The sequence below is a fragment of the Eriocheir sinensis genome, chromosome 44 (assembly GCF_024679095.1).
Source record: "Eriocheir sinensis breed Jianghai 21 chromosome 44, ASM2467909v1, whole genome shotgun sequence".
Lineage (NCBI taxonomy): Eukaryota > Metazoa > Arthropoda > Malacostraca > Decapoda > Varunidae > Eriocheir > Eriocheir sinensis.
The window spans coordinates 746,389-772,004 of record NC_066552.1 but is presented as its reverse complement, the minus strand read 5'-3'; the positions used below and the strand labels follow the sequence as shown (position 1 = coordinate 772,004).

The window sequence follows — 25,616 nt, the reverse complement described above, 5'->3', positions numbered from 1 at the left end:
CTGCAGGGCAGGAGCGGCCGCCGCGGGCGAGGCTCGCTGGCAGCCGCGGGCCACCATTCCTCGTGCAGCGGCCCCGGCCTGCGGCGCCTCTCAGACCCAGTGTGGCAGCGACTCACGTCCCCGCGGCGGTGTGTGTTTCAAGTCCCCGTGGCCGCGGCCCTCGCGCTGGCCCCCGCCGTGCCCCAGTGGCCCCAGGTGCTCTAGCTGCCCCGCTGCCCGCCACCAGCGTGGATACAGCCTGCACGCCAGGGACCGTTGGGTGCCAATCCGCCGCCCGTGCCGGACAGTGCCTGTGACTGTGACGGAGTGAGGCGGCGGCGGGTGGCGGCGAGAGCAAGCCAGCAGCAGCAACGGCCCCGGCGTGTGGCGTGTGGCGTGTGTGGTGCCGCCCGGCGCCCGTATGGACCCGCCACGTGATGGGCACCACACCCACGGACACACTGGACCCGGCCCCGCCCAGCCGCCCGTAGCCCTGCAGCCTCCTCCACCCTAGCCATCACAAAGGTAAGCACCGTGTGCCTGTGTGTGTGTGTGTGTGTGTGTAAAGTGTGTGTCTGCCTCGTGGGTGAATTCGTGGTGTGTTCCAGTGTTCCATGTGTTGTGAAGTGTGTCCCTGGTGTGTTGGTGTGTTCCAGGGCGTGTGGTGTGTGTTCCATGCCCAGTCCCTGTGTTTCCTGCCGTGTGTTGTGCTCCGTGCGGCGTGAAGTGTGTTCCATGTGGTGTGAAGTGTTTTGCTCGCTGTGTTCGTGTGTTGCAAAGTGCACGATTGCCTTGTGTTGAATGGGAACGACCTATGGTTTGTGTTGGACGTGATGTGTGTGTGTGTGTGTGTGTGTGTGTGTTTGTGAGTGTGAGTATGTTGTGTTGTGTTGTGTTGTGTTGTGTTGTGCTGCCTTATCCTTCAATTCGGTTATGTGTGTATGCGTTTTGCTTAGTGTTGTCTGTTGTGTTGCGAATTTGTGTTTCCAATGTGTGCTAAAAGTGTTCCATGCCCTGCTTCTCATTGTGCTGCGTTATTAGTGTTGTCTGTGCAGTGTTTCGTTCGGTGTATGGATGTTTCGTGTGTTGCTTTGTGTTACGTGTTGTGTGTGTGTGTGTGTGTTTCTCGTTTTGTTTTCCATTATAAATATTGTGTTTCATTTTGTGTTCTAGGAGCTTTATGTGTTTTTGTGTTTTTTTCATTGTTTTCCAGTGTTCTATTTAGTGTTACCAGTCAAAGTGTTGTGTTGAGTCCTGTGATCCATGTTGTGTTCTAAGTGTTGCATATGTAGTCTGGTGTGCTGTGTTTTCCTTCCGTGCTGGCAACTGTGTGTGTGTGTGTGTGTGTGTGTGTGTGTGTGTGTTGTGTTGTGTTGTGTTCTAAGTTTCACGTGTTGCTGCTCTGTTGTGTTGCGTGTGCTTTCTGTTGCGTGAAGTGTGTGTGTGTGTGTGTGTGTGTGTGTGTGTGTGTGTGTGTTATTGTGTTATTGATCGTGTTCTTGGTAGCGTTTCAATACAGTGTTGCAAAAGTGTATAAAAATCTTCCTAAAGTGTTCAAATCGATATCAGTGAAGTTTTATTGGCGTCTCTTCGAATTCGGATCGTGTATAACTCTCATTCACACACGTAACAATTTCTTAGCATTCACAACTATACATTAGACATCCATGTGTTAACTGGATCGCTGAATTCAGACTTAGAGTATAGCGTCGCCCGAGTTACCACGAGCCTAAGAGAGGTGTCATTTTTTTCAATCTAAATTCAAAGACGTAAGATTATAGTTTTGCATTAGCTTTCACGATCGTAATTGAAGAAGTGTCATTATTTATATTTCAAACTCGTATGACGGAAGCGTTATATTAGTTACCACGAGCCTAAGAGAGGTGTCATTTTTTTCAATCTAAATTCAAAGACGTAAGATTATAGTTTTGCATTAACTTTCACGATCCTAAATGAAGAAGTGTCATTATTTATATTTCAAACTCGTAGGACGGAAGCGTTATATTAGTTACCACGAGCCTAAGAGAGGTGTCATTTTTTTCAATCTAAATTCAAAGACGTAAGATTATTGTTTTGTATTAACTTTCACGATCGTAATTGAAGAAGTGTCATTATTTATATTTCAAACTCGTATGACTGAAGCGTTATGTTAGTTATCCCGAGCCTAAAAGAAGGATTCAGCTTTCCATAAGTTATCTAAAGCCTAAAAAAGTGTCATATGCATCCATTCTTTCCCTTAAAAACACGTAGGGCTATGACGTTCTCTTAGTTATCACGGGTCTAAAAAATCGATCATTATTTAACTTTATTGCAAACACGTAAAACTGTATTATTGCATTAGTCATCACGACCTCCAAAAAAGAAGTCAGATTCGTCCATTACTAAATTCATGAAACTTACCTGCCCATACCTGGCGGCCTGCTCATTAAGAACACCTGGCATGCCTGATTACCTGTCCCCGTGTCCCACTCTCACTTTCATTTTCTGTCACGATAAACACGTATAATCACATCATATTCTCACCACGAGCCTAAAAGTGTGTCCAAGCCCTTAGCAGGTTAATTAAGGAAGTACTAATTTGATCCCGTGATACTTACCTGCTGATACCTGACGGCCCACTCATTAAGAACACCTGGCATGTCAGATTACCTGTTCCCGTGTCCCACTCTCACTTTCATCCCACCTTTCGCTTTCTTTGTTACCTGTTCTTCTTGTTTTTGTTCTTCTTTGTTTATGTTCTGGAAATGTTTGGTTTGTAATTTCGCTTGTTTTTTTTTTGCGTTGTAATGTGTGTGTGTGTGTGTGTGTGTGTGTGTGTGTGTGTGTGTGTGTGTGTGTGTGTGTGTGTCTCTCTCTCTCTCTCTCTCTCTCTCTCTCTCTCTCTCTCTCTCTCTCTCTCTCTCTCTCTCTCTCTCTCTCTCTCTCTCTCTCTCTCTCTCTCTCTCTCTCTCTCTCTCTCTCTCTCTCTCATTCAATTATTCATTCATTCATTTTTTTTTCTCTTTCTTTATTCATCTATTTGGTTCCCTTCCTTCCTTCCTTCCTTCCTTCCTTCCTTCCTTTCTTTCTTTCTTCTGTCTGACATTTAGAACTTCGTCTGACAACCTCTTTGGACGAACTAGCATTTATCTTTGTTGGTTGACGTTACAGAGACAAGCTATAAGACACACACACACACACACACACACACACACACACACACACACACACACACACACACACCATTGACGGTTAAGCTATCATTGGCTCTAAGCTCTGACTGACTGGCTGATTAACTGACTGACTGGCGGAGTGATTGACTGGCTGACTGTCTGGCTGATTAACTGACTGACTGGCGGAGTGATTGACTGGCTGACTGTCTGGCTGATTAACTGACTGACTGGCGGAGTGATTGACTGACTGACTGACTGGCTGATTAACTGACTTACTGGCTGAGTGATTGACTGGCCGACTGACTGGCTGATTAACTGACTGACTGGCGGAGTGATTGACTGACTGACTGACTGGCTGATTAACTGACTGACTGGCGGAGTGATTGACTGGCTGACTGACTGGCTGATTAACTGACTGACTGGCGGAGTGATTGACTGACTGACTGACTGGCTGATTAACTGACTGACTGGCTGAGTGATTGACTGACTGACTGACTGGCTGATTAACTGACTGACTGGCGGAGTGATTGACTGACTGACTGACTGGCTGATTAACTGACTGACTGGCGGAGTGATTGACTGGCTGACTGACTGGCTGATTAACTGACTGACTGGCGGAGTGATTAACTGGCTGACTGACTGGCTGATTAACTGACTTACTGGCTGAGTGATTGACTGACTGACTGAATGAATGAATGACTGGCTAACTGGCTGACTGATTTGCTGGGTGAATGAATGACTGCCTGACTAACTGACTGGCTGACTGACTGACTGACTGGCTGGCTGACTGAATGAATGAATGACTGGCTAACTGGCTGACTGATTTGCTGGGTGAATGAATGACTGCCTGACTAACTGACTGGCTGACTGACTGACTGACTGGCTGGCTGACTGGCTAACTGTCATACGCTTGCTAATTCAGGTTCATTCAGGATTTAAATGCCTATGTGATGATGTAATGAGAGAGAGAGAGAGAGAGAGAGAGAGAGAGAGAGAGAGAGAGAGAGAGAGAGAGAGAGAGAGAGAGAGAGAGAGAGAGAGAGAGAGAGAGAGAGAGAGAGAGACAACGTTTTGCCAAGTCTCTATTTTATTTATTTTTAATTATTCACGATTTTTTTTTGCATTTCTCTTTGTTTTCATTTCTCTCTCTTTCTCCGTCCCTCTCTCTCTCTCTCTCTCTCTCTCTCTCTCTCTCTCTCTCTCTCTCTCCTATCGATCGCAAGCTGATGTCACTTATAAAGAACACACACACACACACACACACACACACACACACATCTGTCTTTGTTCTTTCCTCCTCTTCCTCTTCAATAAACTCTACTACGTTTGTGTGTGTGTGTGTGTGTGTGTGGCGGAGATGAGCACCGATGCCACGTGATCAAATTTATAATGCAAGAGTTAACCCGCATCTTTAAATCTCTCACTTCGGAGTTTACATATAACCACATTTGATAAGGCTTTCGTAGAGGTTATGTTAGCTAGTATTTCCATGGTGGGCGATTAATCTCCTTTGTGGACTTGGGAAATCGCTTCAGTGGATGCCGAATCACACATTATAAGGCTTTCGTAGAGGTTCTGTTAGCTAGTATTTCCATGGGTAGTTTTATGAGCCTAGTGATAGTTTAACGAGGCTTCTGCACCGTGAACCCGACTAATCTCCTTCGTGGCCTTGTGAAATCGTTGTTGTGGGAGTCTAAAGCATCAGAGAAAACCGACCGTTCATTTGACAAGCCTTTCGTAGAGGTTATAATAGTATTTCCATGAGCTTAGTGATAGTTTAACGAGGCTTCTGTACCATGAACCCGACTAATCTCCCTCGTGGCCTTGTGAAATCGTTGTTGTGGGAGTCTAAAGCATCAGAGAAAACCGACCGTTCATTTGACAAGCCTTTCGTAGAGGTTATAATAGCATTTCCATGAGCTTAGTGATAGTTCAACGAGGCTTCTGTACCATGAACCCGACTAATCTCCTTCGTGGCCTTGTGAAATCGTTGTTGCGGGAGTCTAAAGCATCTGAGAAAACCGACCGTTCATTTGACAAGCCTTTCGTAGAGGTTGTATTAATATTTCCATGAGCTTAGTGATAGTTTAACGAGGCTTCTGCACCGTGAACCCGACTAATCTCCTTCGTGGCCTTGTGAAATCGTTGTTGTGGGAGTCTAAAGCATCAGAGAAAACCGACCGTACATTTGACAAGCCTTTCGTAGAGGTTATAATAGTATTTCCATGAGCTTAGTGATAGTTTAACGAGGCTTCATTACCGTGAACCCGACTAATCTCCTTCGTGGCCTTGTGAAATCGTTGTTGCGGGAGTCTAAAGCATCTGAGAAAACCGACCGTTCATTTGACAAGCCTTTCGTAGAGGTTGTATTAATATTTCCATGAGCTTAGTGATAGTTTAACGAGGCTTCATTACCGTGAACCCGACTAATCTCCTTCGTGGCCTTGTGAAATCGTTGTTGTGGGAGTCTAAAGCATCAGAGAAAACCGACCATACATTTGACAAGCCTTTCGTAGAGGTTGTATTAATATTTCCATGAGCTTAGTGATAGTTTAACGAGGCTTTTGTACCATGAACGCAAAAACCCACTCATGAGAACCCAACTAATCCCTTTGTGGCCTTGAGAACTCGCTATAATGGGAGTCTAAATCGTCTGAGGAAACTGACCGTACATTTGACAAGCCTTTCGTAGAGGTTGTATTAATATTTCCGCGAGCTTAATGATAGTTTAACGAGGCTTCTGTACCATGAACGCAAAAACCCACTCATGAGAACCCAACTAATCCCTTTGTGGCCTTGAGAAATCGCAATTATGGGATCTTAAATCGTCTGAAAATGAACTTCGACCACAGAACACGAGCATCACACACAGGGAAGAGGGTGAGAGGTATTACACGGGGCATCGAGGGGCTAGTGGTGTAGGGCGCGAGCGTTCCAACGGCTGGCGCTGCATAAAGCTGTATTGCTAGGCCAGGTATCGACTGAGGTGTGCTGCCTCTTAAAGGTGGGCGGCCAGGTGACAGGTGAGCCAGGTCCGTGCGTGCTTGTAAGGGTTATAGTTAGACGAATGAAAGGGAAAGGAGGGAAAAAGGAGGTTAGGTTGCTAGATATAGAAAAAGGGAAATAGAACAAAAAGGAGAATATATAGGAAGGAAGGAACTAGAGGAAAACTAAGAATAAATAAATGAGATAGAGTGGATAGTGCGAAAGTGAAATTCGGAAGGTTAGGTTAGGTTGGTTAATAGAAGGAACAAGGAGGAAAAGGAAGGAGAACATGGGAGAAGTAAAGTAAGGAGACAGAGGAAGGAAAACAAGAGAAGGAAGGTTAGGTTAGGTTAGGTTAGGTTAGTAAATACAGAACAAGGAACACGGAGGAAAAGGAAGGATAACATGAGAGAAGTAAAGTAAGGAGTAGACATAGGAAGAGAAAGAAGAAAGAGAAGGTTAGGGGAAAAGTAAAGAGAAGACATAGGAAGGAAAACAAGAGAAGGAAGGTTAGATTAGGTTAGTAAATGAAGAACAAGGAACACGGAGGAAAAGGAAGGAGAACATGAGATAAATAAAGTAAGGAGAATACATAGGAAGAGAAAGAAGAAAGAGAAAGAGAAGGTTAGGTTAGTAGAAAAGAACAAGGAAAAAGGAGAGAAAGATTTATTTTATTTTATTTTTGTTTTATTTTTTGTGTATTTCTCCTGCCAATCCTTTTTTTTTTTTCATTCCTCTGCGTTTTTTTTTTTTTGGTGTGTGTGTGTGTGTGTGTGTGTGTGTGTGTGTGTGAAATTCTCTCTCTCTCTCTCTCTCTCTCTCTCTCTCTCTCTCTCTCTCTCTCTCTCTCTCTCTCTCTCTCTCTCTCTCTCTCTCTCTCTCTCTCTCTCTCTCTCTCTCTCTCTCTCTATCTCTATCTCTCTCTCTCTCAGACTCTCACTCTCTCTTTCCCTCCTCCTTTCCTTCTCTTCCTCTTCTTCCTCTTCTTGGCTCTCTGCCACCTCTTAGATCCAACTGCATCGATTACTTCAGTCTCCTCCTCCTCCTCCTCCTCCTCGTCCTCCTCCTCCTCCTCCTCCTCCTCCTCCTTCTCCTCCTCTGTCCCTACTCGTCCTTATTATTATTTTGTTTTTTTAAACTTTTTTTTACTTGAGTCATTTGTAAAGAGTAAAGAATGAAGGAAAAGAGAAAGAAAGGAAGGAAGGAAGGAAGGAAAGAAGGATGGGAGGAAAGGAGGGAAGGAAAGAGAAAGAAGGGAAGGAGGGAGGGAATTTAGGAAAGAAAGAAAGAAAGAAAGAAAGAAAGAAAGAAAGAAAGAAAAGAAGGAAGGAAGAAAGAAAGAAAGAAAGAAAGAAAGGAAGGAAGGAAGAATTGATGTATAAAAGAGAGAAAAAAAGAATAAACGAATTAAGTGGAGGAGAGAAAGAAAGAAAGAAAGGAAGAAAGAAAGAAGAAAAAATTGAAGAATAGAAAGAAAGAAAGGAACGGAAAAAAAGAACAAACAAAATAGATAAACAAAAGGAGAAGGAAAAAAAGAAAGAAAAAAACTCGAACATCTATTGATTCCCAGTAAGGACCCTCCTCCTCCTCCTCCTCCTCCTCCTCCTCCTAGTCCTCTTCCTCCTCCTCCTCCTCCTCCCCTCCATTTCTTCTTCCCTTGAATATACGGAGGAGGAACAAGAGGAAGAAAGAGAGTGAAGTAAAGAGGAAGAGGAGAAAGAGGAAGAGGAAGAAGAGGAGGAGGAAGAGAAAGGGAGGGAAGAGGAGGAAAGGAGCAGGAGAGAGAGAGAGAGAGAGAGAGAGAGAGAGAGAGAGAGAGAGAGAGAGAGAGAGAGAGAGAGATGAATTGGGTACAAAAATAGATGAAAAATTATAATGAGAGAGAGAGAGAGAGAGAGAGAGAGAGAGAGAGAGAGAGAGAGAGAGAGAGAGAGAGAGAGAGAGAGAGAGAGAGAGAGAGAGAGAGAGAGAGAGAGAGAGAGAGAGAGAGAGGAAAGAGGAGGAGGAGGGAGGAAGGAAAAGAGGGTACGAATATGGAAGAAGGGGGGAAATGAGAGGTAAAGAGAGGGGAGGAGGAGGAGGAGGAGGAAGATGATGAGAGGGAAGAGGAGAATCAATAAAATGAGGGAGTTTATTTACTACTACTACTACTACTACTACTACTACTACTACTACTACTACTACTACTACTACTACTACTACTACTACTACTACTACCACCACCACCACCACCACCACTACTACTACTACTACTACTACTACTACTACTACTACTACTACTACTACTACTACCACTACTACTACTACTACTACTACTACTACTACTACTACTACTACTACTACTACTACAACTACTACTTAATCAATATTGCAGTTATCCCTTTAATTCTTACTTCATCATTATCTTATTCCTCTATTTATTCTTTCTTTCTTTCTCTTTGTTCCTCGTTTTTCACTTTTTTATTTTTTCATTTCTTCTTCTTTCTTTCTTTCTCTCTCTCTCTCTCTCTCTCTCTCTCTCTCTCTCTCTCTCTCTCTCTCTCTCTCTCTCTCTCTCTCTCTCTCTCGTCTTCTACATTTTATTTTTCATTCCTTCTTTCCTCCTCCTCTCTCCTTCTTTCCTCTCCTTCTCCTCCTCCTTTCTTCTTTCTTCATCCTTCTTTTATTCCTTTCTTCGCTTCTTTCTTTTCCTCTTATTTCCTTATTCTTCTCTTTCCTTCCGTCTCTTCTTTTTCCTTCTCCTCCTCCTCCTCCTTTTCTTTATTTTCTTTCCTTCTCTTTATTCCTTACCTTCTTCTCTCCTTCCTCTCATTCATATCTTCCCTCCTCCTCCTCCTCCTCCTCCTCCGCAGATACGCCTCGGACCAATGATTATATTTTTAGCTTCTTGGCCTTGACCGAAGAGAGGAAAGGGAAAGAAAACGGGCGGCGAGCTACGTTGAATTGGGGGGGACTTACCTAGGTTGTTTGTTTTTGTTTGTTGTTGTTGTTGTTGTTGGTCCATTGGTTTGCTTCCTTCTTTTCGTTTTCCTTCCATTTCCTCTTTTTTTTTTGTTCGCTTAATTCCTTGGTCTTCTATTTCCTTCTCTATTTCCTTTCCTTTTTCTTCTCTTTTCCTATTTTTTTATTTCTTTTTTTCTGGTTATTTCACTTCTTCCTTTTTCGTCTTTAATTGTTCCGTTTATTTCCTCTTTTTCTTATTTACTTCCTTTCTCTTCCTTCCTTTTCCTCCCCTTAATTCTCTCTCTTTTATTTTATTTCATTATTTTTCTGTTTCTTCTTTATTCTTCCTTCTCAATTTCGTTTCCTTATTAATTTTCTTTCGTTCCTTTCTTTCTTAAATCATTTCCTTCCTTTAATTCTTTTCCTTCTTCCAATTATTTATCTTATTTCACTTCGTCCTTTTCTTCTTGTTTTTCCTCCTCCTCCTTCTCCTCTTCCTTCTCTTTATCCCTTTCTGGTTTTCCCCTCACGTTTTCCTCCTCCTCCTCTTCCCTCCATTCTTTATTCTCTCGCACTCCCAGTAATTATCGTCTCAAGCCAGTAATTATCGTCCCATCAGCCTTACGTCAGTCCTAATTAAACTATTCGACAAAATAATCAGGGATAAAATGATCACTTTCCTTGAATCAAATGACTTGATAACTGATAGTCAGCACGGATTTCGTAGTAATCGGTCTTGCCTTACCAACCTATTAACCCTTTTCAACGATGTTTATACATGTTGGGACGCCCGAAGTCCATATGACGTAATTTACCTAGATTTTCAGAAAGGGTTTGATAAAGTTCCTCACGTTAGACTTATTCCTAAACTGCGTTCCCACGGTATTAACGACCATCTATGTGCGTGGATTCATGACTGGCTCACCGACAGAGAACAACGTGTAGTTCTTAATGGTGAAGCATCGGATTGGCAACCCGTCACCAGTGGCGTGCCCCAAGGTTCGGTCCTGGGGCCAACACTATTCATAATTTACGTGAACGATTTAGAAACTGATATCCTATCAAAAGTAGCCAAATTCGCCGACGACACCAAATTAGGAGGTACGGTAATGAACAGTCAAAGTTGCGAGAACATTCAATCAGACTTAATAAGACTTGCCGACTGGAGCGAAAAATGGCAAATGAGTTTTAACGTAGATAAATGTAAAGTAATGCACATAGGTGAAAAAAATCCTAACTTTAAATATCAGATTCAAGGACATGAGCTCAGCGAAGTAAAACAAGAAAAAGATCTTGGTGTCATTATCAGTAACACTCTTAAAATGAGTGATCAATGTTCTGCAGCGAGTAAAAAAGCCAATATGATGTTAGGATTAATATCAAGAAACTTTGATTATAAATCACCCGAACTTATGAAGAGATTATATTTAGCATTTGTAAGACCACACCTAGAATACGCCGTTCAGTTCTGGTCACCGAACTATATCAAAGATCAAGTTTTGCTAGAAAGGATACAGCGACGAGCAACCAAACAAATTCCAGCGCTCCGAAACTTGCCATATGACGAGCGTTTAAAGCGTTTAGATATGTTTTGCCTAAAAAGCGAAGGATAAGAGGGGACTTAATTGAAGTGTTCAAAATCCTTAATGGATTCGACAACATTAAACCAGATAGTCTATTTCAGAGAGACACCAACACAATAACACGCAGCAACGGTATGAAGTTAAAGGGAAACCGATGTAACACATTGGTGCGCAGAAGTTTTTTCAATAATAGAGTCGTCGATCACTGGAATAGACTCCCACCGTCAGTAGTTAGCGCACAGAGTATCAATAGCTTCAAGTCTTCATTGGATAAGTACTTCAGGGATATAAGATTATACTGACCCTTCATCGCATGTTTTCAGACAGATTGCAGCAAGACCTCAACCTATATTCATATTATTCTCCCCCACAACCTAGATTGCAAGTAGCGTAAGTTAACAATAGAGTAAAGCAACAGTTAATGTCCGCATGACAGGTGGAGTGAGGTGTGGGTGCCAGTAAGGTGACAGGTTACTGGTGCCGTGCCTAGTACCGCCGGTAAAACGAGGATCAAGCCTCCACCTGTGCCCCTGAAACTACACCTCACCCATCGTGAGTATTAGGGGGGATCCTGAGGCTGCCCTGTGTAGGCCACTTGGCCTCTTCCAGTCTCCTTGTGTTTCTGTGTTCTTATGCAATGAAGTCATTTTCCCCCACAGCTTAGGTTACCAGTAGTGTAAGTTAAGGGTAGTAATTACCTCTTTACTGTAAAATTTCCATGTCCCTTTCTTCCTTAAAGGTACATGGTGTTCTCTTCTAACTATTTCCTGCCGGCACGTTGCCGGAGGGAGAGGTGGGTGGGGAGGAGCCTTCATCTATTCTGTCCTGTCCTACCACACGCAGATTACTAGTAGTAGCGGTAGTAAACAGACACCCTCGTCATAGATCGATAGGTCTTCTGGTGTCTGCTCTTCCTATGTATTCCTATGTATCCTATGTATTCCTCCTCTTCCTCCTCCTCTTCCTCCTCCTCCTCCTCCTCAGGTCTCAGGGGACGTTATATACCACTTACTTGATAGTGCGTTAGGGAGGAGGAGGAGGAGGAGGAGGAGGAAAAGAGGGGAGAGGAGGAGGAGGAGTGGTGAGTAAGAAAGACTCATCTCCTCTTCCTCCCCTATTCTCCTCCTCCTCCTCCTCCTCTCTTTGTCACCGAATTTCCCCTTTCAGCTGATGAGGAGAATTTATATTTATCCGAGAGAGAGAGAGAGAGAGAGAGAGAGAGAGAGAGAGAGAGAGAGAGAGAGAGAGAGAGAGAGAGAGAGAGAGAAGCAGGTGTCATGAATCGTCCCTTTTGTAAGTTTAGATAGATAGATAGATAAATAGATAGAGAGTATAGATCTAGGAATTATAGCCCCATATCCATATTAACCTTGACTCACTAACACATTATATTCCTTGACATGTATTAGAACTCTGTGAGAATACTAAATAAATCGATAAACAACGTAAATAAATAAGCAGCTAAAACGACTCCCATCACATGCACCCACTAGAACGCATTTCACCAAGACGTCAAAAGCTCTATTTAAATCCCTTTCCTTAAGCTATCTAAGTGTTAAAGCCGTAGAGATTTAATTGCATCGGATGAGGTCATGAGTATTTCCTAAGCCATGAGTGGTTGAGGATGCAAGACGTCATGGAATTATTGTTTACTCGTCGCTGATTGGTCCAGCCTGCGTGACGTCCCCAGAAGAGCCGTCATCTGAATGTGTTTACTCGCAGATGATTGGTCGAGGCGCCGTGACGTCCTCATATGAGCCGTGTTTACTCGCCGCTGATTGGCTGAGACTTCATGACATCACCATGCGAGCCATCATCTGTGAGACATTCGGATATCTGACCTTGACTTGAGATGGCAATTCATGTGTAAAAACTCACTAATAAACGCTGCATACGAATAAAAAAACAATATAGTAATGTATCCGTTTTATTTAGGGTGTATAGAGATCTTTTTAGGGTGTGTAAAGGTTTATTTAGGTGATTATTAAGGATTTTCATATGTAGCCAAGAGTCACAGCATCCGGACAAATGACAATTCAAGGACAACGGTGCCAGATGTCATACTCAGTCTTACATATATCCGAATTTCCAACTTGAATACTGCCTCATGCACCCTGATACCGAGATACATTAATAAATATCATTGAAATAGTTAATTAGCGGTGTTTTGGACGATAGTTATAGGAAATAGTGACTCTTTGATAATGTAAACGTGGCAACAGTGTACAAGGCTAGTGTAACTGAAAATAGTGGAGGAGGAGGTGTGAATTTCGCTGTCCTGTATGTATTATAGGAAATATTCTTCAAGGGATGGTCCGTACCGGTGAGTTAGAGACGGGAAGTTATATTAAGGTCTAGAAATGGCTGTAATATGGGCGAGAGGTCTTATTTAGGGCGGGAGGGGCCACTAAGGGGGCTGATGTGAGGGTCGGGAGGGATGTAGGAGTATTTTTTTTTTTTAGTTATATAGTTTTAGTTTTTTTTGGGTCTGGTTGTTGGTGCTTTTTGGGGGGTTTGTTAAGGAAATGTCTGTGTAATGTGTAATTTTTTTTTTATATAGTAAGAATTTGTGTGTTTCCGTCCTTTTCTTTTTTTCTTCCTTCCTTTCTTCCTTCCTCTATTCCTTCCTTCCTCTATTCCTTCCTTCCTCTTTTTCCTCTTTTTCCTTCCTTCCTCTTTTTCTTCTGCTTTTTCCTTCCTTCCTCCGTCTTCATCTTCTATTCCCATAAAATGGAAAGTGAAGGAAGCAATTCTATGGTAAAAAAATAAATAAAAACAAACAAAAGCTCAAAGTACTGTTCCTATAGGAGAAAATAGAGATGATGTTTGTGTTTTCAGTGCTAAGAGATGCCGTGTAAGAGGTGCAGGGAGGAGAAGAGAAGCAGGAGGTAAATCTTTCCTTAAATACATCAGGTACAAGAATGAGGAAAGGAGGAGAAAGAAGAGGAGGAGGAGGAGGAGGAGGAGGTAATTCTTTCCCTAAATACATGAGGTACAAGAATGAGGAAAGGAGGAGAAAGAGGAGGAGAAGGAGTTAATTCTCTCCCTAAATACAAGAATAACACAAAGGAAGAAGGGAAGAGGAGTTAATTCTCTCCCTAAATACAAGAATAACACAAAGGAAGAAGGGAAGAGGAGTTAATTCTCTCCCTAAATACAAGAATAACACAAAGGAAGAAGGGAAGAGGAGGAGTTGATTCTCTCCCTAAATACAAGAATAACACAAAGGAAGAAGGGAGGAAGAGGAGTTAATTCTTTCCCTAAATACATGAGGTGCTAGAAGGAGGAATGAGGGAGAGATGGAAAAAGAGTGTGGAGGAGATAGGGACCGTATTGTAATTCTTTCTCTAAATACGACTCCAAATGTGACTCCAGACATGACTAAATATGACTAAATAGCTCCAAATATGACTCCAAATGTGACTCCAAATATGACTTTAAATATGACTAAATATGATGACTTAATATGACTAAATTTGACTCTCTTTGCAGGTGTTTACTATGTCTGAACAAGAGAACAGCAGAAGTCCACAGAGCGGCATTGTTCTGGCCGGGGCGAGCGCCGAGGCACCCCAACAGGACCACGAGCCTCCGGGGGCCAGCTCCTGCACCAACGAGAACAGCAGTGCCGCCCCAGACTCTGGCATGGGCAATAATGTCTTCTCATCCCTGGAGAAACCTGGCGATAAATCCGAGGGCAGCATGGGGGAGGGGGGAGACGGGGGGGAGAGTGGCATTGAGGTCAAGGTGGACTGTGAGGAACAAGGAGAGTCAGGAGTGTGTGCAGAAACCCAAAGTGACCTCTTGTGCCCCCTGAAGGTCATGCGTCCTGACATGAAGGAGGATAAAGTGCCTAGTGACAGTGTGAGCCCTAGTGCTGAGGTGAGTGACATGGGTGCCTCGGAGGGGAAGGCAGGGAGAGACGAGAGTGAGATGGAGGCGAGTGTTGTATCGAGCAATGCACAGGACGATGAGAGGCTGAACGGTGACTCTCAAGGCTGTTGTGATGCTTCCGACGGCTGTACGGAAACACTAGCCAGGGCGGAAGAAGAAAAACAAGGCTGTGAAGGGGAGGAAAAGAACGAAATCCCAGAAATCGAGGAAAACACCCTTGAACCCAGCAATACAGAACCCAGTGAGGTAGTCAGGGAGGAGGAGGAGGAGGAGGAGGAGGAGGAGACTGGTGACAGAGACAGAGAGACGGAGACTACGGAGGACCTAGATAGAGAGGAGGAGACTATGAACGGCACTGTAGAGGAGAATGGGGCAAGCGAACCAGTGCCAAGTGTGCTGGAATGCGAGGCACCACCCATACCAACGCAGAACGGCAATGTGGAGATCGAGGAAGGGAATGCCAGGGAGGTGGAGTGCCCGCAAATTGACCCGACGAGAGATACCGATTCCGAGGCTGGGGATTCTGTCTGCAGCGAGGATGGGGAGCACGGGGAAGTGTGCCGAGGAGGGGGAGGCTGCCCGCATCAAGAAGCCGAGGCAGGATGGGAGTACGTGGTGGATGAGGAGTTTAACGTCCCCCGTCGGCCAGTCTTCAACGGAGCAGCCGATCACCTTGAAAGAAGAAGCAGTCTAAAGCGACGAGCCAGCGAGGAGTCCGAGGGTAAGCGCCGTGTTCTAATTCCTGTGTTTTTTAATGTATCGTCACCTCTGTTCACCTGTTTTAGAAGTCTCTCGGAGAAGTTGCTAGGGTTTTCAAGGACTGTTTTGTGATGGTAGGGATAGTTTTACCTGACTTCTGCATCTTCTGACCCGTGAAAACCTTATTAATCTTCAGTTTGTCATTGGAATATATTTGTAATGGAAGTTTGATATGTTTAAGAATGTGGAAGAGAGAGAGAGAGAGAGAGAGAGAGAGAGAGAGAGAGAGAGAGAGAGAGAGAGAGAGATCATAACAGCATTGAGTCCTTGTATTTTGGGTGTGTAGCGAGGTAGAGTGTATCTTGAATAACAATGCCGTCAGAGGATAGACCATCACTAGGGACATATAAACAGCCATACAGACACTCATATATAAGATACCTCCTAAAAACAGCCATACAAACACTCATATAAGATACCTTAGGAGCAGTAAGTAGCAGGCTTTTTTTCTTTTATATTGTTTTTTTTTTATGCCCTTGAACTCTCTCGTTTGCTGTAAAAAATAAAAACAAAAAAGCCATACAGACACTCATATATAAGATACCTCCTCTAAACAGCCATACAGACTCACATATATACAATCACACCCATTATGCCCCCAGACTCCAAGCCGGCCAAGTGCAGACGTGGGATCCAGTTTGAGGGCGTGACGGTCTTCTACTTCCCCCGGTCGCAAGGCTTCACATGCGTCCCATCGCAGGGTGGCTCCTCGCTGGGCATGTCGCGCCGCCACTCCCACATCCGGCAGTTCTCCCTGGCCGAGCACGCCGTGGAGCAGCGACGAGCGCACCGCGAGCACCTCATGCGCTTACGACAGCAGCGCTCTGCCAGGGTGAGCCCATGAGGAAGGGTGCATCTCTTAGGGTTGGGTTAGGATAGATGAGGATGTTTTCTTTTTCTTTTTTTTCTCTCTTTTTTTTTTTTTTTTTACGTCAGGACACGGCTCAAGGGCAATAAAAAGAGTACAAAAAGAAAAGCCCACTACTCGCCGATCCTCTAAAAGATAAAAGTAAAGAGTAGCCAAAAGTTCAGGGGATAGACTGAGACCTAGAAGATATTACAACACACTATACCATGAAGTCAGATGTTATTTTCCTTATTTTTATGGAGTTGGTTAATATTTTCCTTATTTTTATATCTTGGGGGACAGAGGAAGAGGTTGTTTTCCTTATTTTTATGGAGTAGGATATTATTTTCCTTATTTTTATATCTTGGGGGACAGAGGAAGAGCCAAAAAAAGATATATCCACAACACATCTAGAGTCAGTTTTTATATCTCAGTTACTATTTGATTTTTGAGAGTAGTGTTGTTGTTACCGTGAGTAGTTATTTTGTTGTTCAGTAGGAGTTGTCAGGCATACTCGAGGTGGAGCCAGAGTGTGTTGCTGTTCTGAGGCAGGTCACTGACAGGCCCTCTCTTCCCTGCCACAGGAGCACGGTGAGAGCAGCAGCCGTGGCAGCAGCTCCGAGGACAGCGAGGAGAACAGTGAGGAGGCCAGCGACCTCTCCGACTCCGAGCTGGATGCCGACTCTTACTACTTCCTGCAGGTAGAGTGGAATGTTAACTTACTTTGTGGAGGGAAGAGAACTTGATTGCTGTGACAGAATAGGGCTTGCACTGATTAGGGGTAGGCAGCAGGCAGGTCATGCAACAATCATGTCTCACAAAATATAGGTAATGTTTAATAATCAGTTTGCATCATAACAAATAAGGATGATTAAGGAAACACCTGAGAAAGTAGGAGGATACACATGACTAGGACAAACAGGCGTACTCACAGTGGAGGAGGTCTTGTTGTTTTTATTATATATTAGAGTGACTAGGTACATATGTTGCCAAAAGGAAGAATATTTGCCTCTTTATATTCACTGGAGTCAGTTTTTATATCTCGGTTAATATTTGATTTTTGAGAGTAGTTGTGTTGCTAATGTGAGTAGTGCAAACCCAGCCCAAACAAATAAAAATCAGAAGGAGAATAAGTACTAGATTGAATGTTATTGGTATGTCAACACAGTAATGCCATGAACTGCAACCTGCCAATGCCTGAAGAGAGGAGGAGAAGGAGGATGTCACAAAACCTTGGCCTCCTTTCTTTAACTCCCTTTTGTTTATTTGTGCACCCCTACCTTGAACACAGTGCTGGTAACATTGACACACACAAGCTAGGGATATGCTATGTAGCCATGAACCTGTACATGGAGCACCTTTGTAGCCCGGCTGTGCCTCCCCCCAGCCGCTGCCCATCCGCCAGCGCCGGACCTTGCTGCGGCAGGCTGGCATCTGCCACATTGAGGGCGTGGAGAAGGAGGAGTGCAAGGACATCAGGATTTCCCGGGAGATGTGCGGGTGCCAGTGCAAGGCTTACTGTGACCCCGACACCTGCCAGTGCTCCCAGGCGGGCATCAAGTGCCAGGTCAGTCCACTGCCTAGTACCCTCCTGCCAGGCGGTGCCTTAGTTGTTTTTTCATTCAGAGAGAAGCAGAGTTCATGTGATAATGTTTTTGATAAATGATTATTTCGCTGGCCAACCGTATTAACTGAGAGAGAATAATCATAATGTGTGAATCCATAGTTTATTAGTGTTTCCCTGAGTGAACACACACATACATGCACACACTCACCCTGTGCCCGCACACAGGTGGACCGCCACAACTTCCCGTGCGGGTGTTCCCGCGAGGGCTGCGGCAACACCTACGGCCGGATAGAGTTTAACCCCATCCGTGTGCGCACCCACTTCATCCACACCCTCATGAGGCTGGAGATAGAGAAGCGGCAGAACCAGCAGCAGCAGCAGCAACAGCAGCAGCAACAACAACAGCAACAGCAACAGCAACAGCAACAGCAGCAGCACCAGCAGCAACACCAGCAGCAGCAGCAGCAGGAGTGGCAGCAGCAGCAGCGGGCCAAGTGGTTGGCCTCGCCGTCGGTGCCCAGCAACGGGTACAACAGCGGCGGCGGCGGCGGCGGCGCCCTGGGCAGCGGCAATCTTCCCTTCTTCGAGGGCGGCCGGGACGTGGGCTCGCTGGCCGTCGCCGACGTCTCCAAGTTCAACTCTTCTGTCGAGGTAAACCACTCGCCCGACCCTCCGGGCAGGCCCAGTAGATGCTTAGTGTCCTAGTGTGTGGCGGCCCAGCGCTGTGTCCTGTGTTGATGGAGGCTCCGACTTTATTTGATTTACATTTCCCTTACCATAAAAAAATTGTTAAATGTGTTTTATTAACAAGATTAATCCTGAGAATAAAGTTATTGCTTTATATCTACTGCAGAGTACTAAACAAAACTGTAATGAAGGTGTATCAACAGTACAGGACTGCATTTCTGATATGCATTGAAGGCCAAGCCTCAACAGGGCCAGGGGCCAGGGTTTCCAAAGCAGGGCTGTGGAGTCAGGGCTGGAGCGTGGTGGGGATGCTGGAGACGGAATCAGACTCGGTGAAACGCCCCAATTGTGACTGACCATCAATAAAGATATTTTATAACATAATGTAGTGTTGGATTGCAGTCCAGTTCAGTTTGTGCCCAGCTGTTCATCCTCTCTTTGGGGCTAGGCAGTGAATGAGTAGCTGGGGAAACCTTGGGAAGGTAAATTGTGGTAACTTGGATGTCACGCCTGCCCTATGTCCTGGGGTGACGGTTCTTGCCTGCCACAGGCTGGGGCCTGGGAGGTGGAAGTGAGCACCAAGGCCTTGTTTGTTATCCTGCTGATACTCACATGGTGTGTGATGGTGCCCGTGACTGTAACAGGTTGCTGTGATGGTATCTGGAGTGTGTGGACAGTATAGTTTTCAGTAGTATAGATAATGGCTGTGCAATATGCACTCTGGGAAGGGGACAGGCTGTGTGCAGCAGCCCTTGCAGGGTTGTTGCCAAGTGTGTACTAAAACAACTTACTGTTTTTCTTTGGCACCAATGGTACATGTTTTAATTTGGTATCAATTTCTTGTATTTCCAATTTGGGCAGTGTTGTCTGCAACACCTCTCACATATGTGGGCTTAGTAGTGTGTTGCCAGTCATGATTAAAACAGTATTTCCAACATTTCCAGAGAAACTTCTGTGCTTATTGCTATAAGATGGGTCATCCCATGAGACAGAAACAAATGTAATTGGATATTTTTAATGCTGCATCAAACCCATGATGAAGCCAAGCTTACCAAGCTTGTTTGTCATATACATTGATGCCATGTGTATTGCCAAGAGCTAAAGGCTGTTCCTCTGTAAAGCCAAAGAGTATGTGATAGCACTCCTCTGGCATGTTGATTTATATATTATGTAATTTATGATCCTGAACTTGAATGTCCAAGTTGTTAGTACGGCAGCACGGGCCTGATGTGTGATGGACGCCAACACTGTACTGGGAGGCTGCGGCATGGCTTGAGGGGTAGGCGTCAGGCTCTTGAGTCCTGGCACTGTGAGGAGTGCCTGGCTGGTGTTGCAGGGCACTGGGTGTGCCGGGGCTCAGCTGTCACTGTTTGTTGGGACGGGTGGGGGTCAGCATGATGACAATGAATTGGTTAGGCAGTGAATGTAACAGTTAAATGGTAAAAAAAGTTATGATACACAAATGTCAGCACAATTATTTTTAATGATGGAAACATTTATTTTTATTAATGATTACCTTATGAGTTATTGTTTAGAGCTTACATTTAACTTGCTGTTTCCTGACCTTACTCAAGCTGTTTTATATATGTTAAGGTTGCATTTGTTGATATAGCTTTGCATAATTATCCAATTTTATTCTTAAAGTTCAAGTTTTGGGGTTGATTAATGGCGTCAGTACAATGCATGCTGCTGCTGCTGCCTCTGGTGCAGCAGCCTGTGTCAAGGGCTGTGACCAGACATGTAACAAGACCTGAATAGTGAGGAACAGTAATTCTCTGTCTGTCAAACTATATGAGATTTTATCTAGATAATCTCCTAAGATAATGACCCAAAGTACCTGACTATAAAGATAATATTCTCACAAAGAATTTACACAGAGTAATATATTTGTTATATCTGTAGAGGTTAATTTTGTATGATGTTAGGCCTCAGTGGTGGCCGCTGCTACCCTCCAGTTGGAAAGAATTGCCTTGTAGTGAAAGACTAAGGCTGGCCACTTGTAAGTTTTAAGGTGTGACATTGTCGGTGATTAGTTGTAGCTTTGACAAGTTCCTTTCTTGGTGCTGTTGGGTGTGCAATGTGTCGTTAAGTCCATACAAAAAGTCACTACACAAGCCAGTGTAGCTCAGGATGGGTGAGGGAAGAGAAGGAGTGCTGTGCCAGGCCTGGAGAAGCCAGGAAACATTGTTGTGGTTTAGTCAGACTCAGCTCAGCATTTGGGAGGCGCTGGTGTGGAGAGACAGAACATAATTTTGACAATCAGTACACTCAATTTATTATGCATTGTGCAATGATTGAATTATGTTGACATAGTACGTGCAATCCTAAAATGTATTTTCAGTTAAGCATTTTAGAGAATTCATTTATATAATAAGGACTTCTTCAGTGTTTGATGCATTTGTTTGGTGGTAGTGGTTGTAGTGATAAGGAATGTTTCATTATGACTTCATAATTGCAGAGTGTAAGAGGAATTTTATTCAATTAAGTTTGAATTTACTCTTTGTTCCTATATGTCTTTATCCAGAGATATTTCTATTAACCCACTGAGGAAACACGTGATTGTTGGTGGTGTTTCCGAGCCCAGGGTGAGCGCTGTGGGGCAGCCCGGGGTGTGTAGGGCCGAGGCACTCTGTCCTGCCTGGCCCTAGGCCGGCAGGGACAGGACCTGCATTATACTAGTTAGCTCACCAATGCTTAATAAATCAACCAAAGGAAAATTCTTATCATTTTGCCCAGAGGAATGGAAGCAGAAGTGTAAATAACATGTGAACTGGAGCAAATGAATATACACGTGTAACTAAGAAACTGTACTTGGCTGTGCTTGAAAACTTGTCATGAGTAAAAGACTGAATATTAGTAAACGGATTTGCCTTGGCATGAAATCGATAACTTGATATAAAAATCCAGTGTTTAGTATGCAAGCTACGTGTACTTGATTATATTGGTTATTTCAGTGTTGGACTTGAAGTAACAAACGTATTCTACATCGTGTGTTTTCACTCCTCACTGTTGCAGATGTCCCCGTGTGTGGGCGCCATGGGCACGCCACTCTACCCACACTTTGAGTCCCGCCAAATGCTGGGTCCCGCCTCCCCAGCCTCAGTCTACATCCAGCATGGTTAGTACGGATGCCCTCTCATAAAAAAAGAGAAAGATAAATAAAAGAGAATAATAATAATAATGCAAACTTACACACATGAACACAAACACACAAATCATCCATTCCTACACTCAGTTGTGTGACCTTAACTTCCTGTGTGTTATGTGTGGCATGCTGCCGTGTTCCCTGGTGTGGTGAATGTTGTCAGTGTTTTGTGACGGTGGAGGGTCAGGGCAGAGCAGGGAGAAGAGAGAACCTAAACTGAAGGTGTGATAATGCTAAGAGTTTTGTCTGTGGCTGTGGCTTGGTGCACAGCTGGGTCATGTCTGTACCTGTGTTACTGTATGTTATGTCTTGTTTTTGTTGTGTGGTTTTCTGTTAATGTTTGTGTTTGGGGTAAAGAAACAATGATGGGAGTCTTTAATAAAGCCAAGACAGTTACATTCTTTATATGTTCATTATTTAGGACATACAAATGTATGATAATTATCAGAGACATGCCAGTCCTTGTCTACAGACCGACTTGGTTGGCTCGGCTGACATCAGCCGATAGAGTCAGTCTGTCAGCACCCTCTTCATGGGCTGTCACCCGACAGGCCCGTGGTCCCTCCCTCCGTATAGGACAAATCTGCTACAGGCTGCCAACTGGCAAAGGCCCGTGCTACCCCCTTATAGGAGGGAGAAGTCCTTAAGAATCCATATACATGATGATAATTATATACATCTTTTATATGATTTACTTGTGTTTATTTATGCATTTTTATTGATGTCTTCAATATTCACTTGTGCTGTGAATGGAGGTTCAAGACCATAATGTCAGGGTGAGCAGGAGGCTGGTGGTGTGTGGTGGACTGGGTTGTCTGCCTGGTGGGCTAACTCTTTTTACTATATATTTTTTTATAGTTTGCTTTGTTTTCCTCATTTTCTTTGTTTTGCCAAGTGCTGCATTATCTCCCACTATTTTATTGTATTTCTTAGAGCTGTGTAATCAGTATTTTCTGGTATTTACTGATACTTCAAGTTGGTTTGTAGTGTTGCTGCACCACTGCTGTCTTGTATTGCCTGCCCTCCACTGAGTTGCATTATTTTGGTTTTCCCGGGTCTCAGTCACTCTGCCACAGTGTGGATGTGAGTGTTGTGTGAGGTGAGTGTAGTGGAGGCATGGGTGAGTGTGCATGTCGTGTGTGGGGAGGCGTGACGTGTGGTGACAGGTGTGCGGTAATGCATGTAGTAATCTTTGTTGACCTGATGATGAAGTGTATCTTCCTTGGTATGTAGATGTCTGTCCTGTGGTGTGTCACGGTGCTCGCTTGGTACTGTGTTGTGTGGACGTACCCTTCTGAGCGTCTCCTTACATCCCCTTGTGGTTTATTGTCCCATTTCCTCTTTCACTCCAGTAGCTGTAGACTCAGCGTTGGTAGATTGTCGTACTCTGCCTCATGTTTGCCAATTTCCGACCCAAAAACTGCTTTCATCACCCAAATAACTGCCTTCATATATAGTTATTGTTTAAATGGTTAATTATTGGTGCTTCTTGGCAACATTTACGGGCCAGAAACCGGTAAATACGTGGCTCTGAGTACGATAATCTGGCAACTGTGGGCGTAGTGCGTCCTGGCATGGTACAGTAGTTAAGTGACTCCCTCTCAACGTACCCTTCTGAGTGTCTCCCTACATCCCCTATTGGTTTATTTTCCCATTTCCTCCTTCCCCTCAGTAGCTGTGGTGTGTCCTGGCATGGTACAGTAGTTAATAGTGACTCCCTCTCCTTGCAGACACAGTAGGGGACTACAACTCTGGCACATGCTCTGTCTTTGCTGGCCTGGGCTCCCACTTTGACCCGTCAGCCCCATATGGGTCATGCCACACCTTCCCCTCCTCTAGTGTGGTGGCCCCGCAAGTGGTGGCCCCCCAGGTGGTGGCCCCACAGGTGGTGGCCCCCCAGGTGGTGGCCCCCCAGGTGCAGCCTCAAGTACCCCCTCCCCAGGCCACCCCAGAGGTCTACAACTCTCTCTCCAAGTTCACCAACACCTCCAGCCTCGTGTCCTCCTCCTTCCCCTACTCTGGTGCTGTGGCTCCACCCGCTGTGCCCTCTGCCCCTGTGAGCTGCTCCTACACCCAGAACACCTTCTGTATGGCCGGGGTGCACGACGGGGCGGCCCCGGCAGTGTTTGGCCAGTACCCCGACCCCGGCACCTCGGCCCAGAGTCTGTTCAAGGGGGGCGTGAGTGACTGTGCAGATTTCCAACCTACTTTTGAGGCTGTCTCTTCCTCCTCCCCCGGCCCCGCAGACAAGTCCGGCAGGTTCCTGGGGCCCGCCAAGGCCTGCACCGACTACCCCATGCAGGCCACCGCCGCCGCTGCCGTCGTGGACTGTCCTGCTGGGGTGGAGGACACCTACGAGATGGACATCCCCGCCTCCCCCCCGGCCCTGGCAGCTGAGGAAGTCGGCCGGCCAGAGCCCCACCTCCCCGCCCACAGCGCCGCCAGCCCGGCACACAGGGGGTTTGATGCCAGCCTCTTGAGCTCTTCCAGCGCCGACTCTGGCATTGCGGCAAGCAGTGAAGAGACCAGTGAGGCCGCCGAGAACCTAGGAGAGATTGTCAAGAAGTCCATGGTGGAGACTGTGTCGGCCTGAGGGGGCAGCCGAGACGCCCCACAGTGAGAACATGCCCGTGTGTCGCCAGGCAAGTGTGGACCCTTGGACGGCCTGTGACAGTGACTAGCCTGGCACAGACCCTCCCAGCGCCTGTGAGGGAGAAACAGTGATGGAGCGACTCTGTGAGGCCGAGAACAGTGCGGCCGCTCAGTGTACCGCTGTGCAGGGACGAGCAGGGCGAGGTGCACCACAAGGCCGCCGGGGAACAGTGGGTCTTGTACAAGTATATATTTATAGACCTCTTTTATTACTTTTTTACGTTACATAACACTGGCTTGTGTAGGTCCAGCGCACCAGCTTTATCCTGCTATTTATTCAGGGGCCAATAGCAACCCAGTTCTTGAATACCGCTGTCACCTTCCGTTAAACTAAGGCGTGTCTGCCCGTGCCCGGTGTGGGGGAGTAACACCTCGGAAATGTATGCACGTTTCCGCTGAGTTTCTCTGATTTTGGTGATTTGTAAAAGTAAGGACACAGCAAAACCCATTATTCCCGCCGAACCAAATTATAATAAGTTGCTCAATCTGGAACACTACCACAGGGTCACAACCTCCAACACTCTGGCACCACTTGAGGCACCCGGCTTAGCGGCATTACCTTGAGGATGCCCGACACCCTGAGGCAGCGGCAGCAGGCGGCGATATATGTGTGTGTGTGTGTGTGTGTGTGTGTGTGTGTGTGTGTGTGTGTGTGTGTGTGTGTATCTCAGTATGTGTGTGTGTGTGTCAGTGAGGAAAGCAGCTAAGTGTGTGTGTGTGTGTGTGTGTGTGTCGCCCTGCCTTCAGCTCTGCCCCGCCCCTTTGCCTTCCTTCCCCCAAGCAGAAAGGATGTCCCCCCCCCCTCCCCCCCTCCCCCCTTTGTCTCCCCCATTCCGTAGAAGAGACCGCTGCGCTTCATCCTGTACAAACCCTGCTTCAGCCTGGCCCCTCAGCCGCCCCGCCCCACAGCCCCCGACCGCCGGCCAGGCATCGGGGGCTGTGGAGGGGTGCCGCCTGTAGGGGCCCCGCGACAACCAACACAAAACTGTTTATAATATGATATACCGTCAAGGCATTCGGTGTATTGTGTATATTAAGCTCTTCTCAGAAAGTGCAATTTTTTATGTGAAATGATTTCTAAAATATATTGTTTAATATTTGTTTAATTTGTGTTTCCTCTCATCATGACTTGGGGGGGGTAACAGCAGGCTATCGGGTGTCACTGACCTGACCATCAGTTAAATCAGGCTAGGGGTCACACATGCTTCTGAGGGTCAAACAATTGGTGGTTAGCTTAGTAGGGTCAGTGAAGTGTTGAACTGGAAGAACCACATGTAGGAATCACCCATAAGGTTTTGAGGAGGCTTTGACCCTTCTGAGATGGTGTGCTGTGACCCAGGCAGTTCTGAATGGAAGGTTAGCTTATTAGGGTCAGTGAAATGGTATACAGGATAAGGTACATATAGGAATCCCCCATTAAATC

General features: G+C 45.4%; 1 protein-coding gene across 4 annotated transcripts in view; it reads left to right on the top strand.

Moving 5' to 3' along the window:
- LOC126980238 (uncharacterized) overlaps positions 1 to 25,299 on the top strand; it is a 57,883-nt gene extending 32,584 nt beyond the window's left edge. The window contains exons 1-8 of one of the 4 annotated variants that reach the window (XM_050829905.1): positions 1 to 504; positions 14,135 to 15,257; positions 15,898 to 16,127; positions 16,727 to 16,843; positions 17,509 to 17,709; positions 17,935 to 18,360; positions 21,412 to 21,514; positions 23,272 to 25,299. The exon at positions 1 to 504 is cut by the window's left edge and continues 875 nt beyond it. In XM_050829905.1, coding sequence (XP_050685862.1) covers positions 14,144 to 15,257; positions 15,898 to 16,127; positions 16,727 to 16,843; positions 17,509 to 17,709; positions 17,935 to 18,360; positions 21,412 to 21,514; positions 23,272 to 24,134 — 3,054 coding nt within the window. In that variant the 5' untranslated portion in view covers positions 1 to 504; positions 14,135 to 14,143 and the 3' untranslated portion in view covers positions 24,135 to 25,299. Of the gene's footprint in view, positions 505 to 12,807; positions 12,966 to 14,134; positions 15,258 to 15,897; positions 16,128 to 16,726; positions 16,844 to 17,508; positions 17,710 to 17,934; positions 18,361 to 21,411; positions 21,515 to 23,271 lie in introns of those variants that run through there. The other 3 variants (XM_050829908.1, XM_050829904.1, XM_050829907.1) reach the window with 3 other exon arrangements.
- Positions 25,300 to 25,616: the final 317 nt, after the last annotated feature.